The sequence below is a fragment of the Thamnophis sirtalis genome, unplaced genomic scaffold (genome assembly GCF_051295495.1).
Source record: "Thamnophis sirtalis isolate CommonGarterSnake01/CBP01778 unplaced genomic scaffold, rThaSir2_p1.2 scaffold_5, whole genome shotgun sequence".
NCBI classification, from domain to species: Eukaryota; Metazoa; Chordata; class Lepidosauria; order Squamata; family Natricidae; genus Thamnophis; species Thamnophis sirtalis.
Window position 1 is genome coordinate 127,745,639 of NW_028261385.1, and position 19,108 is coordinate 127,764,746.

The window sequence follows — 19,108 nt, forward strand, 5'->3', positions numbered from 1 at the left end:
ATGCTCCAATGGATTGAAGAGATCCCAGAAAAATATACTGGTAGTTCATTTCTATGACAAATTTGTAGAACTGCTGATCCTTTCTGACAGCTAAGAATCAAGAGCTGAGTGCAATGGTGGTTTGCAATCGGTATGCCCCGGTACGGGCCTACTGGTGCCTACCCGAAACACCAGGTACCGTTCCGTTCTGGTGCTCCGGAAGGCCCACCTGCCTGCCCATTGTCCTTACCTGTAATTGAACTCTTCTGCACATGGCGTGTATAGCGCCTGCGCGACGCTCCTCCAAGCAGCTGGAGTGTTGTGGAGGCTCGCAGAGGCGGCACTGGAGGGTAGGATGCATGTGCACGCTGCGTGTGCTGTGCATGTGTGTGCTGCGCATGTTCATGTGGTGGACGCTGGGCCCCATTGCACCGTACCGGTTGCAACGGGATCCGAAACTCACCAATGGCTGAGTGCTATGTTTCTGAATTTCTAATTGTTTCAGGCGATTTAGCTCTCAAAACAGCTTATCAACATGTACCAATATATTTTAAATACAATCATTTGTTTTGTTGATTCGTTACTTTCTTAAACTTTATAATGCACATGTCTTTCAGTCTGATCAATGAAGGTGAAACATCTGCCAGAAAGTAGATTGAACTGTATCCTTGATAATATATTTAGGTTAGTAATGTACATGAAAGAGAGATCAGATATTTTCATTCTAGAAGGAAGTGCTTTTCTAAGTTCTGTTCACTCTCCCAGGTATAAATGGAAAGGGTTTAAACTACTTAAGAAATGAATACTGAAGCATTTCAGTTTTGCTTGCTCAAACATGCTAAGGCACATAAAATAAAACCAGTCAATGAATCTTGACAACTGCAGAGAATCTCTTAATGGGACAAAAGGAATTTTAAAATGGGTGGGAGGGACCTACAGTAAAGTTTATTTACTTTTTAAATAGTATCAATACTGTTTTAACTCAAATGCAAAGAAAACAAGATCTTCAATGTCATTGGATTGGATTTGTAACAGTTTATACTAGAACTTAAAAAGCATTAAATCATTGCATTGAAACAATTATGATTTTTTTTAAAGTATCATTTTGACATTCATAGGATGATGCTATGTTTGCCTCACCAAAGAGGACAGTGAATTTCTAGATCAGAAATTCTACTACCCCTAAAATTCATTAATCTTGGGGCATTTGTTTTCTTTCTTTCATGCCTACTGTACAGGACTGTTGGGAGATTATATCGGGAAATAACGTTCTCCCACACTTCTTTAAGGAAGAGTAAAAAGAAATGTGTACATACAAACAATTATACATACAATATTATGCATACAAGGATGTTATGCATACCATTATACCCTGGCTTTGTAAGAAAGGATATTATTCCTGGGATCAATTATCCTAGACAATGAGCTCTGTAACTATTAAGGTGCTAAGCCTGCTTAAAGCAATCCTGATGCAGTTTAATTTCCTCATCAACATTTCGTGCAACAGGAAAAATGAGGCAATGGATCAGCAAAGCTGATAACCTCACATGGACCATAGTTAGAAAAAGGCCATTTATGTGGATTTGAGGCAGAAATGGTTTGATTCTTTAATCTTTGACTGACAGGCTCTCCTTCCAATATGTGCCTTGTGAAAATCTGTTCACTTAAGCATGTGCCACCATTTCTTCAAAATAATTTTTAAAAAGTGATTTATCAGACAAGAAGCCCCCCAAAAAAGATGTGCAAAAACACATTTCACAGAAGGAAAATATTTATTTCCCATTATACTATTAAATAAAAACAGGACTATGAAGAGCTAAGCAGACAAAGGACCATAAAACAGATTTCTATCATTCTGATGGAGAAACTTCAAGTCAGTCCACTTATAGGCCAAGGAAAGAGAACTAAGAATGGTTTCCTATGATTCAAGCTATGGAGCTATCCTTGAGCGACATGCGTCCTGAATTCTGTTTATTTCAGTGTCCCTAAAAATTTCAGACTTCTTAATTGGTTCAGGAATTGTTTTTAAATCTTGAGCAAAGTCTAGTTGTTCTTTACATATGACACATGTAAAAGGGATAAGGTAGAGGAAGGCAGTGTGTTTCTTGCCTTATCTTTTAGGTTTTACCGTTTTCCTTTCACCCTGTTTTTAGATCTCTCCCTCTCTCTCAACTCTTTCTCTTCTGACCTGGCAGAGGAGTGAAACATTAAGGACTATTTGGTGACTGTGGTTTGATTGGGTCTGTCTGCACGACGTTGTAGCACTTCTTGTAAAACCAGTCTTGGGGGAAGTTTTTTCTTTAAGTCAGCAATTCTCCATCAGACGTGAATCCTGCCAAGCCTCATTTGGATCACGATGTGGGATTTGGGGGGGGGGGGCTTCTCCAGAACAGGGTTCTGAAACACCATTAGGACTCTTGCATCTGGGAACCGAGTGATCCTGGCCTTTGGGGACATCTTTCTTCCTCCTGCTCCTGCCTGCTCAGCGCGCTTTTTCAGTTCTTTCAGTCACCCTTTGACTTCGGTTTGGATGTGGCAGTGCTGACTCATAGCACCGCTGAGGGTTCCTGCAGAGCAGTCATGTCTAACCACTCCACAAATGAAGTTTTTGCTGGCTGTTAGCGTTGCTTGGCTGTCTCCAGTCCGCATCATTGCCCATTCTGAAACAGGAAGTCCCAAGCTGCTCTCAGCTGTATTTATGCAATCTTTTGATTGTGCTTTACGCCTACATTTTCAGTTCAGGCTGGAGCATCAAACTGGTTGAAATGCATTCTTCCTACTCCGTGTCTGAATCTGGTGAGCCAAGATATACTTTCGTGGTGGCCATCCTGGGCTGAGGTTTCTTCTTGTTAGCATGTGTCGCCCTCTTCATTCTAAATAATAATAAAATAACAATAATTAAAACCATTGTATTTTCACAATGCAGATGTCTTAACACTTCATTGTTTCTAGACATTTGGAGAACCTCCACTACAGGAAACGTTAAAATGATCTTGATGACTTTTCCCCATTATTCATCAGATTAAGAGATATCCATCTGCCCCTGAGGGAAGTGATATTTAGTAAAACAATGAGCTCCATAGGAGTTAAAATTTAAATCCACAGGACAGATTGATATTCCATGCAGATGTTATAACCCACAATGTAGGTCATCTTGAAATGCTTTCCTTAAGCGATGGCTTCCAACAAAGCAAGATGTGCAAACGTTCAGAAAGGAAACTTGCCTTCAATTTAGTGGGGCGGGTTCTTTTTCAACACCTTGATACTCTAGGGTATTTAGCATTCCATTCTCACAAACACGGCATTTATCGAATTACGAAAGTTATGTGCCTTATGATGCCTCGATTTTATATTAGAGATGTATGTATCTATTTACAAATTCAACATGCTTCTTCCAGCTACAAGGCTAGCAGAGGTTAAAACATAACAACATCGTTGTCATAACACAGGACATCTGCAATAGCTCTTTGAAGATTGCTTGCATAGCCAATAAGCCACCTCCTGATTTGGGGCAGTCCTATCCTATATAGCAATAGCAATAGCATTTAGACTTACAGCACTTTACAGCTCTCTCGAGTCAGCATATTGCCACCAACAATCTGAGTCCTCATTTTACCCACCTCAGAAGGATTAAAGGCTGAGTCAACCTTGAGATATGGTGAGATATGAACTGCAAATTGCAGGCAGCCAGCAGTCAGCAGAAGTAGCCTGCAGTACTGCACTCTAACCACTGTGCCACCATGGCTCATATATATATAAATTTCATAAAGCCTGGTTCTCTTTGTTCCTGTGAAGTGCTCAGCACACAGAGCCTATAGGAACATCAAGCCCAGTTCAAAAGAAATTTCTGAAGACTTCTATAAAAAGTATAAATGCTTAAGAGTATAGAAAAAAAAATAGAAAAGCTATTTCTAAAAGTCTGGGTCTCCATTGTTCTATACTATATTTGGAAGCAAAGTCTTGAGCTGGAGAAGATTAGATACAATATCTTGGATTAAGATTAAATACACTCTTTCCAAGAGTGGTCACTGGGTCAAAACCCCTGCAAGAATGTAGGCTTAAATTGTCTACAATATCACAGTAAATCCCAGAAGAACACGATAGATCTGTTGATCTCCCTGGCCTTAGGTAACTTCAGTCATCATGACGCTACCATCAGAAAAGCGGTGGTGAAGTTCAAAGAAGTTCAAATGGAGTTCAAGGAAGAACAGCTGAAAAGGAGCCATTGATTGCTCCTAAAATGAACCCTTCATTTTAGGAGCATTTCAAGTTTATTAAAAAGCACCTGGATAATCATTTATAGGAATATTCTATGGAAAGATGAGTCAAAGGTAGAACTTGGAGCCTAAATGGTTGTTAACATTAGAAATTTCCTAAATGCTACTAAGTTGAAGCCTTTTGCCCTGGCGGAATAGGCTAAGTTTCTTACACAGCAATACAAGAGTGTGATTGTACGTTTTGTGATCAGTTACTGAATCTAAAGGCTGCACCTTTTCCCAATGACTCACTGCTTATTGGATAACTTGAATGAATGAAACAAGCATCTGGTTTGCTGTGATTTGCTCAACTCCATCAGAAACACTCATAAGAAACAACCAGTGACACAAACTTTAAAAAAATATATCAGAAAATTGAGATGCTGAGTGTTTATTCAGGGAGCAGCAGTAGAAAAAGAAAACTCTTAAGCAATATGAAGTTAAATAGCACCATCTGTTACACACAACTGAACTTTAAGCAGCCTAAGTGTTAACCGCAGGCACAGCCAAATAGCACTCTGGATCTTGAATTGTGAGATTAGCTTTCCCAGAAATGAAAAAGTCAATAATTGAAACTGAAGTTTAAATCATTTTAATGTTTTTTTTGCTACAAAGATCAACACCGAAGTCTTGAAGTTCGTCAAAGATTAAAGAATTTATCATGGAACATTTCTAATTAACGAAAGCTTATGTCATAATAAATTAGTTATTTCTAAGCTACAGCAAGAAGAACATGGCTCCAAGCTTCAGAAAATTTTATTTTGAGTCAAGATATATTGAAATAGAAGGACTATGCATAGTCTTTTCTTCAGCCTAAAGGACCCTCATCTATTTCCAAACTATCAAGGGACCCCATTTTATTTTATAAAATTATTTCTACAGCTCTTATCATTCAAGTTACATCGCATCTTTCCATCTAAGCAGGATAATCAAGACAGCTTACAACATTCTAACAATAACACTAGAAAATAAGGAAAAATAAATTAAGAGTTACTCAAAAACAGAATTGCTGCAACACCTCTAATCATTTTTTTTTAAAGTTCAAAAGCTGTGCATTTCTTATCTCTAGTTCTAACAATAGAAAGTTGAGGGGCTAAGCATAACTTATGGAGGAATGCATTCCTTAGTTTACAAGTAATATTGGAGAAAGCTCACTTCTGCCTATGTGGGCCTTGAACAGCAGAGGCAATTTAAATAGGGTTCTCCTCAGTATTTTAAATGTCCAGGTAAGTCCGTGGAATTAGATAATTAAAGGGCAAGTTCAGAGTGGATATGGACTCCTGAGTCACTAGAGGATTGGTAGTATCAGCCTGGCTGATGGAATCCACGGCAGATGAAGATTCAGATAATAAGACCATCCCAATAGCCTAAAGATTGGAAAGGTGGTCAGACTGCCAAAAGTAAAAATATTTCTATAGGAAGAATACGTTTCTATCTCCCTCCTCGCCATATTCGAGTCTGTGTGCTTGGACATGTTGTCTTTTTTTCAACAGTTAGAGGTTTTTCTACTTTGATTTCTAAGAATAATATATTGTTATAGCACAACAACTACTTTAAGTTTCTCATATTAATCTACAGCTCTGGCATTTCCTAATGGCCTCCCATCCAAATACTAACCATGTTTGAGACTGCTTAAGTTTTTGAGATCAAACAAGGCTGGATAGATGCTACCATCTAGCTGGACCAAAGAATAAATCTTCCTTTATAAAAGAAGAGTGCCAATATTCTTATATCTTGGAAAATATTGATGTGTGTGATGGAGTCTACATTTAATCAAATCAGTCCTTTAGAAATAAGCACAATATATTGGAACCTACAAAAATAAAATAGGAATTTTTTTTTAAAAAAATATCTTTCCTACTATTACTACCATCTATGTGCTTACTTACAATTAACTAGCATGTATAAAGAGAAATTAGGGCATGGGGTAATGGTGGAAATAGCCGTTAATATGAATATAATTTGCCTTTAGAACCTATAACAATTGTTTCAGACAAGATTAAAAACTTGCTTCCCTCTATTCTTCCAACAGCTATAGAAAGAAAAGGGTTAAGTTGGACTCATTGGATCTCAGTTCCCTTTTTCTTAAAATAATAGTTTTAATTAGATCTATCTTTTACCCAACGAAATTAAATGCTTTTTAAAAAATATAAAGTCAGTTTAGCACAATTGGGAATACCAAAGCACAGGCTTCTTTTTTTTCTGAGATCAATTCTCTCCCTCAACTTCCATTATAATTTAATTTTGCTGCTGGTTCCAGCCAATCGTTATTTTTAGAAAGTTGATTTTATTCAATGTTAACTTTACCCCCACATATTCATGGAGTGAAGGAGACAGCTGCTTTGACATTATTAAATTTTGTATTCACATCTTGGTTATATAAAAAGTGCATGCTGTGGGGCGTGTGGGAAGAACACTTACAACTTTTTTAGATTGTCTTGTTTTTCCTGTTGAGTCAGGGAAATCTGGCATTTTCTATCTTCAGCTGAACCTTGAAAATATTCAGACACCTTGGTGAATAGGTTCTCCTCCTATCAAAAAAAAAACAACCCAAAACCCCAATACCAGTGTTTTAAATATAAATCCATTATTTTAGTTTACTTAATTCAAATGTTACACAATACCGGTGCTCTTCATTATAGTTTCAAATGCCAATAAGCCAAATCTGAAGAGAAACGCGCTTGATTCTGTGAAAGGCTTTCTGCACCACTAGCAATACTCATTGGCTGTACATTTTTTCAGCTATTAAACTGAACCACAAATAAATATGGCCCATAAACCTGACTCCAGCCATACTAAGAAATCATTGGGAAATACTTGGGGCCTACACAGCTCAAATTTTGACATTTATCCAAAGTCCGTAAAACAGTCAGCAGCATACACCATCAATTATTTTTAAAGAAATAGGATGGCGTGGTAAATGACTCTCTTAATATTCCCATTAACACCTATGTGATGTTGTAAGATGATGTTATCTCCAGATTCATATTTCATGCTACGATTGACTAAATAGTAGAAAAAATACGTCCAGAGGTAATGCACCAGAGGTGGTATTCAGCAGGTTCTGACCAGTTCTGAAGAATCGGTAGTGGAAATTTTGAGTAGTTCGGAGAACCGGTAAATATCACCTCTGATTGGCCCCACCCCCATCTATTTGCTGCCTCCCGAGTCCCAGCTGATTGGGGGGGAATGGGGATTTCCCCTGCCACGCCCACCAAGCCATGCCTACAGAACCGGTAGTAATTTTTTTAAAATCCCACCACTGTATTGCACCCATGATTTTATGCCAGAAGTTTTCCACTTGCATTTCTACCTTTAAATATCACATATATTATATGGTTGTGAAAACATCATTAACCACTATACACACTCTCTATACACACATCTGGTACACGCATATCAGGGGAACCAAATATGGCCAATGCCAAGTGGCCCATATTCACCCCTCGCTTGTGGATGGTAATTGCCCAAGATGAGATTTCAATAACGCTCAATACCATGATTAATGCATGTAAACTAAAACCAGATCATGAAGATAATCCGCGAGGGTTAAGGGATTCCATCTTAACTACAATTTAATCTATGGTTTGGGGTTTTAAACCTCATTCCTAAACCTAATCATACCATGCCAAAGAATAGCGTGTCAGCCAGGTAAATCTATCTCTACATCTGAAGTACACAAGTACATAAATACCAATGTTTGTTACATTTCATTGAGGAGAAGCAAGATAGGTTGCCATTAATGCATTTTCTGGCCTTCTGGTTTCTGTTTATATGCTCTACTATTCTATTAGTTACAACCTGGCACTGCACTAGCCTAGCCACTCACCATCTCTGAGCACTTCAAGATCATTCTCTTAGCCCGATATTCTCATGCTTGAACTAAGAGGGAGGCAGCGAGCAAAGCAATGCATAATATGATCAACTGGATGCATTTTTAAGAACACAACATAAAAGCAAACATGGCACCTGTAGTGACAGGTGATAGAAATGCAACAAATACGTTTGCAGGTATCACACCAAGAGCACATTCAGCAGTTCTTACGCGGATCATGGTTCCTCAGATCTGAATAACTACCCAACTAAGTCTGTACAACAGGAAGTAGAAGTCCGAGAATGGCCTTAATTTTTTCATCAAACTTCAGTTGTGATATAAAGGTAAAAGTTCCCCTCGCACATATCTGCTAGTCATTCCCTACTCTAGGGGGCGGTGCTTATCTCCTTTTCAAAGCTGAAGAGCCAGCGCTGTCCGAAGACACCTCCGTGGTCTTGTGGCCGGCATGACTAAACGCCGAAGGCGCATGGAACGCTGTTACCTTCCCACCAGAGGTGGTCCCTGTTTTTCTACTTGGGTTTTTACATGCTTTTGAACTTCTAAGTTGGCAGAAGCTGGGACAAGTAACGAGAGCTCACTCTGTTACGCGGCGCTAGGTATTCGAACTGCCGAACTGCCAACCTTTCTGATCGACAAGCTCAGCGTCCTAGCCATTGAGCCACCGCATGATATACAGTATGGCCAACCCACTTTTGAAACTTGTGACCTATTGGTGTGGCTTTCACCAAGACAGTTAACCCATAACTGAAATATATTATTTAAACTTAACAAGTCATAACAAGTGGAAAACATAACATGTGGAGTGCCACATGGGTGGTGGGTTTTTCCCCCCGTTTATTATGATTTTAATGCAATTTTAGAGAGGGTTCTGAATTTGACTGCAATGATTGTAGAGGCAAGAGACAATGTTTAATCTTTTTTCATGTAATCCATGAATATGTTCCTTCTCTCAATATGTTTTTTCCACTCAAAAAGAATGGGGCGGGGGTTGTATCTGAATTTTTTAAAAAAAACCTCAGGATTTATTTTGCCCATAAATTAAGCCTACAGGAAAGGGATGACGTATCTATCTTCCCCTGGTGTTCCATTCAAAGTTTAGAGAAGGCTTCTCTCACAAGGAAAACTCTGTTGGGATATTTCCTGTGTCTCTCCCACGGTCCTAGTAACATGACTAAGATTCTTCAAGGACACTTGATAAAGCTTATAATTTCACCTGCTGCCTCCATCTGCTTTGAAATTAATTCTCTGTGGCTGAAACTGGCTGTGTTAAGGAAAACAACTGCCCCCTTTTTCAAAAAGTGGCCAAAAGGAGTTAATGTTTTGCAAAATAACAGAAAAACAAATTTCTATGTGAAACACTTCCCAACATGTCCTGCAAGTACAGTAGATTTTCCCCTTGGAGCCACACCCCGCCTGTGTTATATTTTGAGAACTGAACAATTGATGTAAGGAATGTGAGTCATTCACTGAATGACACTGTGAGAACTAAAGAGTCTCGTTTTTTTTTAAAGAGGGATATAAATTGACTGAAAAATAGAATGATTCCGTAATAAAGGCGACAATTAAGCAGAATAGACATTTCATATAATACCCATTATGGTATTAACAATGATATTTTCATAATTAATGAACTGGGAGATCAGGGAGGCAGAGAGGAATGGTTACAGAGTTAAGGGGATTTGTTTTGAGAATACAGTTGCTTATTTCCTGTGGGAATGACATGGCTTGCAAAAAAGAAAGAAAATATTACACGAGTTCTTATCCTGCTGAGTAAACCCAAATTCTTTTACTTATCTAAACTCTCTCTCTCTCTCTCTCTCTCTCTCACACACACACACACACACAATATAAAAAAGGCTTATAATCATTATATGAACCATTAACATGGTATAGAAAAAAAATAGAAACACAGATTATTAATGATTGGGAAGAGTAAGGTTGTAAAGGACGTGATCGACACCAAGCTTGTCGATCAGAAAGGTCAGCAGTTTGAATCCCTAGTGCCGCATAATGGAGTGAGCTCCTGTTACTTGTCCCAGTTTCTGCCAACCTAGCAGTTCTACTTGTAAAAGTTCTACATGTAAAAAATGCAAGTAGAAAAATAGGGACCACCTTTGGTGGGAAGGTAACAGCGTTCCGTGCGGCGTTTAGTCATGCCGTCCACATGACCACAGAGAAGTCTTTGGGCAGTGCTGGCTCTTCGGCTTTGAAATGGAGATGAACACTGCCCCCTAAAGTCGGGAACGATTAGCACATAGGTGCAAGGGGAACCTTTACCTTATCTACTTTACCCTTTTAGTAGATGATCTATGCAGAAAGGTAGATTAAGAACATGTGATCCTAACAGTTCTGGATTTCTCAGTGACCAATATAGCATTCTAGATCATTTGGCTGACTTGGGGTTGAGAGGCACTGAGTATTGAACAGAAAAGCAGGGAGAATATCCCATGGATAGAATAAGAAGAATAGAATAGAATAGGAATAAAAACTGTCACTTTGAATGTACACTAATCGGCATACATTAAAGTGAAATTTTATTGCATACAACTCTCAAAGGGTCACCACTTCCAATATACATTACATAATAAAATAAACAAATAAATAAATACATACATACATACATACAGATAAATGCAGTTTACTTCGGATGTATACCTGTACATGGTGAGTTTACCAGACAGATGGCATAGGGAACAAAGCTGTTACAAAATCTAGAAATCCTGCTAGAAATACTTCGAAACCTCCTCCCAGAGGGGAGCAACAGAAACAGGCCATAAAGTGGGTGTATGGGGTCTCTAGCAATGCGTTGAGCTCTAAGGCACATAGTGCTTAGAAGCAGCATCCTGAATACCAGGAAAGTGAACTTCCTACGATCTCCTCGCCTGTCCTTACCACTCATAATTACATCCTAAGTATTTCCCTGATCAGTTTTTCCATCTTACCATACAATTAGAGATACTATGGTCAATCAAAGAAAAGAAGGGTGTTTCCAGAAAATTAGTTTATAATTCAAAGAATATATTTGTTTCTCAAATAAATGAAACTTAAAATGCACCACTTCCTCAAATCAGAACAAAAATATTCATGTTCCTCCCCCTTTTTTTCAGTGTTTCCTTCAATTCGGAGAATCCCATATAGAAGGCTGTAGCACAAATGTCACAGATGCTGATCGCAAAGGGCCAATCACTTTACTGTTGACAAACGACATCTACCCACTGCTTATACTACACTGTTTCCAACATAACCATGTCATCTAGAGGTTCACATGGCCTTCAAAGAGAACCATCTAATCAATCTCAAAAGTGCAAAAACCTCTTCTTGTTCTCAGAATCTTGCACTCCACCTCTTGGCGTTGCTTGGAAATTTTTGCTGACAAACTACAGCTTTACTGCAAAACATAAGATGTTTTTCAGATCTCAGAGCTACCTGTTCTGACCTAGGCTTCCCAAGAGCATTAACTCCTAGTCCCGACAAAAACCCTTTTCGTTAATTTACTGTGAATTCTGCTCATTCACATCAAGCAGTCTTTCAAGGGAGGATTTACAGTCACAGACCTTATCTGGTGTAGAGAGCTGCCAGGCTAATATCTGCAAAACTTGGCAAGGAGTCTCGGAGTGTCGTAAACTAATTAAGCAAAATAATTGTCTCCTGCAAACTCCACTCCCCTTTCACTTTTCTTTTATTTCCTCTGGGAGGGGCCATTCATTGTCCACCTCTGGCCTTATTCCCAAGTCAGCCCCTGTTCTTTAGCTGTTGTCTTTGCCTTCATCTGGCAACTCTGTGCATGCGTACACTGGGAACAGGCTCCAGCTGTTCATCTGCCTCACTGATGCCTGACTCTGAAGGCAGCTGATAACTTGCATATGGCTCTGGCCCCCTATCTGCCTTTGACACAGAGACTTCATCAGAGCCTTCTCCAGACTCCAGGACTGGCCCATGTTCCTCCCCAACCTCCTCACTGACCGGATCTGCTGCCAGCTCTGCTGGTCACTGGCAGGCCACAACACTAGCAAACTCACGCCACTCCTTTTCCATCAGACTGAACTTTATTTTCCCTTCCCTGGAATAGATTCATTGGCAGGCAGAAAGAGAACTGTGTGTTGGTGAATGCTTATTTTGAAATAGTTTGAAATTCTAAGAAGAATTACCCTGGTTGGGCTTGCATTTCTTAAGCAAGGAGCATCATGAGAATTCAATAAGTGGACAATGGATTCTGTCTTTTTGTGTCCATTTGCATATATCTGTGTTTGTCCCCAACACACATGCTGGGTTTGAAGTTAGCATAACATTTTGGGGAGCAGAACAAAAGAAAAGGGGGGGGGGGTTGCACAAGCATGCATCTGCTTTCATAATGGTTGATGGAGCTTTATTGCTCTTTCTGCATATTCTGTAAAAATCTTTCACTGGAACAAGGCACACACAAAGAGCTTAAAAAATACAGAACATTTACCACAGAGGTTAAAAGGTAAAAAAAGAACTGGAGCTTGGTAAAGAAAGAGTAAGTCTAAGAAAAAGCTTATCTGGAAACCTACAAAGGTGGCCTAAACCATAAGTGCATCAGATATCAGAATATAATTTCAATAGTCACAATATTTACATCAACATGTTGGCTGAGGGATTCTGGGAGTTGCGGTCCACACATCTTCAAGTTGGAAAGGTTGAGAAATGCTGATTTACACAAAGTGATTATGCTGTTAGGATGATGTATATGCCATCATCATTTTGGCTGACCATTCACCCAGTTTAAAGAGATCCTTCTGGAGCTTTTCACAATTTGATTCAATAAAATTGGGGTGCAGGCCCCTGTTAAAGCAGGGTGTCAAACTCGATTTCATTGAGGCCCGCACCAGGATTGTGTTTCAACTTGGGAGGGGGGGTAGGGGCAGCTTGATGTTATGCATCGAGACTCCATTTTCGACCACGATGGCCCGGTCTCCTGCAGCCTTCTGCCAGCAAAAGTGGAGCTCGAGGAGGCTGTGCAAGGCCCATCCGGACTCCATTTTCGGCCGCGATGACCTCCTGCATTCCCTGCTGTGGGCCTTGAGTTTGACACCACTATGCTAAAGGAATCATGAAACATTCATCCTACTGCTTTCCGTCTCAAATATTTTGTTTAGAAATTTAACCAGCAAATATGTACACACTGAAATGTAAGAAGTCGGTTTTTAAAAATGGTTTGTCACAAAAGTTATATTGGCTGGGTTCCCAGACTATGTTCTCCCTCCCACTGCCTCTTTGCCTATATGCCACCCAATCCTTGTGATCTTTCTTATTTGGCATAGATAGTTTCATGTTATAACAAGACTGGGACCATTCGTTTCAGAACCATCTAAATCTTAATTCTGTAGCAATTAAGTTAGATCTTAGAGCAATATGGTTTTAAGAGGTATCAGAATGTTCCACATGCTGTCCTACAGTCCTTTGTTATAAGGACTTGTTATAAACATTGTTATTTTTAAACTATAATTCAAAATAGAACAGCCTGTTTGTTAATTTAATTATGGTAACATTAATAATAACTGTCGTGACTTCAAAGGTCAAGAGTACTTATTCTCTTTTAACATTCGATTTTTAACAAGACATCTGTATAGTTCCAATAAATTACTGTAGAACTTTAAAATTGGATAATGCGTATATAGTTGAAAATTGTTTCTCTGTGTTTTGTTTCTCAGTTATATATTTATGCATTGATATTGAACCCTTGTGGAATTGTTCTTTCTTTATGGTTTGACAGTTTGTTTTGTTGATATTTTTATTAGTTAAGTAATAAGAAGTCGTTTCCCTATTTCTTAATTGTGTTTCATAGTGTTCAATTATTTAAATACACTGGAACATGAAAAAAATATGAATGTTTCCAGTTTTGATGATACCTTGTACAAATTTTTTTTTTATTTTTTGTGTTTGCAGCACTTTTGAGGATCACTACTGTTTGAAATATATTGGGTTTTGAGTTATTTCTCTCTCTTGAGTATTAGAGATCCCATTAATTTTGTGTTATCCATCAATTTGATAAATGCAATATTCTCTTCATCTTTTACCCCAACTTATTAATAAGATATTGAAGGGGAGAGTACCTAGAATCCTGCATCACCTTTCTCTAATTCAATGGAGAATAATTCATATTCAATTCACATGCTTCTTTATGCCATCAAGCCCATACTCAATTAACTTGTTAATCAGCATATCATGGCATATTTTGTGAAAAGATTTGCTTGACATCAAGACATTATTCCTATAGCATTTCCATAATCTATTAAGTTGCCTAATTTAAAAAAATGAGATCAGGTTAGCCTGTCAAGAATCATTCTTGATAGATCTCAGCTAACATCTGGTAACAAGACACATTATTAACCAAGTCCTTACAAATTGATTTATTTAGCATCTGCTCTCAAATCTTTCCAGGTACTGTATCTCTCTAAGACTAACTCTGTAGCTTGCCGAATTGTCCTATTTTTCCCTATCTGGAAAACAGGAAGAGAATTGATATCCTCAAATCACCTGGCATGCCAATTAGTTAATTAATTAATAAAACTTATTTTCATACTGAACAAGCTGAAAAAGCTTCACCTTTCTTCTAAGGTGTCCAAAGTATGTGGGATATTGTTGTAGCTATTCCTTAAAGGATCATTTGTCCCCACATATACAAGGAAAGCATAATTCTCAATGGATTAGTTGAATATTTTACATTTACTACAGATTTGTTTTATATCTTTGACTCTTCTCTCTACCTTTTTAGAGGACACGTATCCTTGATCTACTTGTTAGATCACTAGTTTCTCTTCTACTCTACTGTCAGGCCTGCAGCGGTTCGTTTAAGAATCTTTGGCCTGCCACACTCTCTCTTCTAGCTTCATCTTTAGTATGCGTATTCATTAAGGGGGGAATAGCAATGGGTAGAATGTGTTGTTTTCAAAATAAAAAATTCCTTTCTAGAAGCTCAATGTTATTCTTTGTCTCTGCACCTTTGCACCTGACCGGAACCAGCTGGGTGGAGATGCCAGCGTGGAAGAAGAAGATTGGACCATGTGATGGATTTGTGGGTGTGGGGATAAGATCATGAACTTTTAACTGGGTGGAATCCCAGGAAGTTTTAGAATTGGGATTCCATAGTATGATGCCAACATGTCTGTTTTATTAAATTGGAACTTTAAGGATAGCTCTGCCTTGGACTCTGATCTAATTCTGCATGATATTTGGATCGCTGACATCTACAATATCTTTTATTTTTTCTGTTTCAATGGTAAGAGCCCAAATATTTTTGAGTTCCAGTAGTATAGAATATTCCAGAAGTTTCAGTTATTATTCTCATCTACTTGTTTATTCTGTCTGATTGTCTTTTTATAGTTACTTTGGCTAGTTTCTGGTTTAAAAAAACTTCCTTTTTTTGAACTGATAAATTCTTGTTCTTTCCCATCAGTTTATATATGGGCATTCATTGCTTTATCTTTTGTTTTGTTTTTTCAAGCTTTCATACTATAAACTACAAATACAGCTCAAGATCCTTTCCAACCAACAAGCCACAAGCACTGCATATTATGTTCTAAACTTCCTGTCCAATCATGTTTGCTCTTGTTTCTTAACACCAGTAGAAACTCTTTTGTTTCTGTCTTAATTTTGAGGTTAGTCAAGTACAAACAATTGATTTGAAAATTTGATAGGAAATTTCCTTTAAACATCCTTACATAACTCCAGTTAGCACTCCATGTTCACTTGCTCAATGATACGTTCCACTACCTCTTTTGGAGAACTCAAAACACTTATATACTTCTATATGTTATTTTAAAAAAAACTTAGAACACAGTAGAACACAATTACTAGTTGATAAGTAACTGGGAACAGAAGTAGCTGATAGCCAAAAATTTTGTTGGCTGAAAGATTCCATCAACTCTTCTTTTAATTCAGGAGATCTTCTGACCCCTTCAAGACTTTCTGGATGCTGTCCTTTTTTTACTTAACATAGTCATTCAAAAGAAATGTAATGTTTTCAGATTCTTGTAGAACAGGGGTGTCAAACTCGCGTTGTCACAGTGGCATCACGTGACGTATTACGACTTTTCCCCCTTTGCTAAACTGAGCGTGGCCATGGCCAGAGCGTGGTGCATCCAGGCCGTGAGTTTTACAGCCTTGTTCTAGAACATCCTATGCTCAGCGGTCCTATCCTATGCTCAGTGGTTGCTAACCATAAATTGCAAAAAAGGATGTCATGAATAGTAGAAGCACCAAAGAAACAGACAAAGAAACATTTTTTGTTTTACAATTTCAAACTTCTAAGCATACATATGGGGTTGTATGTTGTTCAGTCTTTTAATTGCTTCAACTCTTTGGCAACCAATGTTTTGTCAAGGATTTCTGCCAGTAACTAATTCTTTGTTAGCTTCTTATATCTTGTATCTTCAGTGATCTTATCTAACCATCTTGTCTACAACTGGGCTTTTCTTTATACTTTCATTTTTCCCAGCATCATGGTCTCCTCCAGTGGCTGTTTCTTTCAAATTATATATCCAACATACATAAGCTTTAGCTGCATTTTAATGCTTCCGGTGAAAAATCTGGTTTACTTTCATCTAGTATTTAATTATTTGTTGTCCTCCATGATTTTCTCAACTATTTTCTTCAGCACCACAATTCAAAGACAACCATTTTTCTTTGTTCAGCCTTCCTGATGACTCAGCTCTCACAGCCATAAATGAGAAAAACCACAACCCTGACAACACCTTTGGTGTCACTGTGACATTTCTGCATTCAGTCTTTTGATCAATTTGTCATATTTTTCTCCCAAGCAACAGACGTGTATTTCATATCCAAGGTCATTATCCCTATGAATATTAAGCCCTTTGCATCATCAGAAAAAGTCAAAAGTTTGAGTCAAACAGTGGTCATCATGGGCAGAAAATCAGGCACAACGATGCGGAGGGAAAGGAATAAGGTGTGTGCTTTCTTCAGTCAGGGCCTTCAAGGGGTAAACAGAAGAACTTCTGCATCCTCTCCGACAAACCTAAGCTTTTGTTTCCTTGATCAGCATAAGGCTCACACAGACTGAGAAGACATATGAACATAGTCCTGACCCCAAAGGTGCTTTTTCAAGAGGCAACTGGACTTTCTTGTTTTTCTTTGAAGACATTTTGTTTCTCCTCTAAGAAGCGTCTTTAGCACTGAATGGATGGTGGAGAACAGAAGGATGTATATTCCTTGCAGACAGCTGATCACTTGCATTCTTTCAGAGAGTCGTTGAGGCAACTTGAAGGTTTATCTATTATCCTCAGGGTCACCTGAGCAGTACAGATTGGAATGGAGCCTTCCATTTGCAACCATCCAGTCAGAGCTAAGGAAGCTTCTTGGATGAGAAGTGAAATGTCTTAAAAAAAACCAAGCAAGTCCAGTTGCCTCTTGAAAAACCACCTTTGAGACAACCATGACCTGGATGGCTGAGAATCTCATTTGGCAATATAGTCCTGTGCACCAGTGGTGCAATTCGGCTGGTTCTATCCGGGTGAACCGGTAACTGTGGTGGAGGGAGGCTCCACCTACCCATCTGGACGTCATCATGTCCCATTTTGACGCTCTGCACATGCGCGGAAGGTCTTCCGCATGCGGGGAGGTGGCGTGTGCGAGCCAAGAAAGTGTGTGCGCTCACATTTGCAAACCGGTAAAGAAGGTAAGTTGATTTCACCCCTGCTGAGCACTCTGAAATGAATTATCTGAAAATGAACAGGGAATCTAGAGGTACCCAAATGCCCTTTCAACACAAGTAGTCCTCGAATTACAGCCATTTGCTTGCTGACTATTGAGAGTTAAACCATTGAAAAAAATGACTTGATTGTTTTTTACACTTACAATAATTGCAAATTTGGGTGCTTGGCAACTGGCATGTATTTACAATAGTTAGTGTCCCACAGTCATGTGATACCATTTGTGTCCTTCCCAGGCGGCTTCCAGCAAGCAAAGTCAAGGAGGGAAGCCAGATTTGCTTAATGACATGATTCACTTAACCATTGCCGTGATTTGCTTAACAACTTTGATGAAAAAAGGTTGTCGCATTGACTGATGATCTCTGGAGAGCTAGGGATGGAGGCCATGCTTCCATCCTGGTTCTCCTGGACCTCTCAGCGGCTTTCGATACCATCGACCATGGTATCCTTCTGCGACGACTGCGGGAGATAGGGGTGGGCGGCACTGTTTTGCAGTGGTTCTCCTCCTATCTCTCGGACAGGTCGCAGTCGGTGTTAGTGGGGGGGCAGAGATCGTCCCTGAGGCCCCTAACTTATGGGGTGCCGCAGGGGTCGGTCCTATCCCCCCTACTATTTAACATTTACATGAAACCGCTGGGCGAGATCATCCGAAGGCACGGGATAAAATATCATCAATATGCGGACGATACTCAGTTGTATCTGTCCGCCCCGTGCCAACTCAATGAAGCGGTGGACGTGATGAGCCGGGGACTGGATGCCGTTAAAGACTGGATGAGAGCAAACAAGCTGATACTCAACCCAGACAAGACCGAGTGGCTGTTGTGTTTCCCTCCCAAAAATTTGACCACCATACCATCACTCAGGCTGGGGGGACAAAATTTAAACCCCTCAGAAAGGGCCCGCAACTTGGGAGTCCTCCTGGATTCACAGCTAACTTTTGACCACCATCTTTCAGCTGTGACCAGGGGGGCATTTGCCCAGGTTCGCCTGGTGCACCAGTTGCGGCCCTACCTGAATCGGGAGGCCCTCACAACAGTCACTCGAGCCCTTGTGATCTCTAGGCTGGAATACTGTAATGTGCTCTACATGGGGCTGCCCTTGAAGAGCATCCGAAGACTACAGCTAGTCCAGAACGCGGCCGCGCGAGTGATCGTGGGCGCACCACGGTTCGCCCATATAACACCGATCCTCCGTGAGCTGCACTGGCTACCTGTTGGTCTCCGGGTGCACTTCAAGGTCTTACTCACCACCTATAAAGCGCTCCATGGTAGTGGATCTGGCTATTTGAGAGACCGCCTTCTGCCGATTACCTCCCTGCGTCCCATCAGATCGCATAGAGTTGGCCTCCT

At 39.5% G+C, this 19,108-nt stretch overlaps 1 protein-coding gene across 1 annotated transcript in view; it reads right to left on the reverse strand.

Moving 5' to 3' along the window:
• Positions 1-371: 371 nt before the first annotated feature.
• Positions 372-19,108, reverse strand: part of SLX4IP (SLX4 interacting protein) — an 82,467-nt gene continuing 63,730 nt past the window's right edge. Inside the window, exons 7-8 of the mRNA XM_087716855.1 lie at positions 6,657-6,766; positions 372-2,852 (exon numbers count right to left, since the gene is read on the reverse strand). Of these exons, the coding sequence (XP_087572981.1) occupies positions 2,756-2,852; positions 6,657-6,766 (207 nt within the window). The 3' untranslated portion in view covers positions 372-2,755. The remainder of the gene's footprint in view (positions 2,853-6,656; positions 6,767-19,108) is intronic.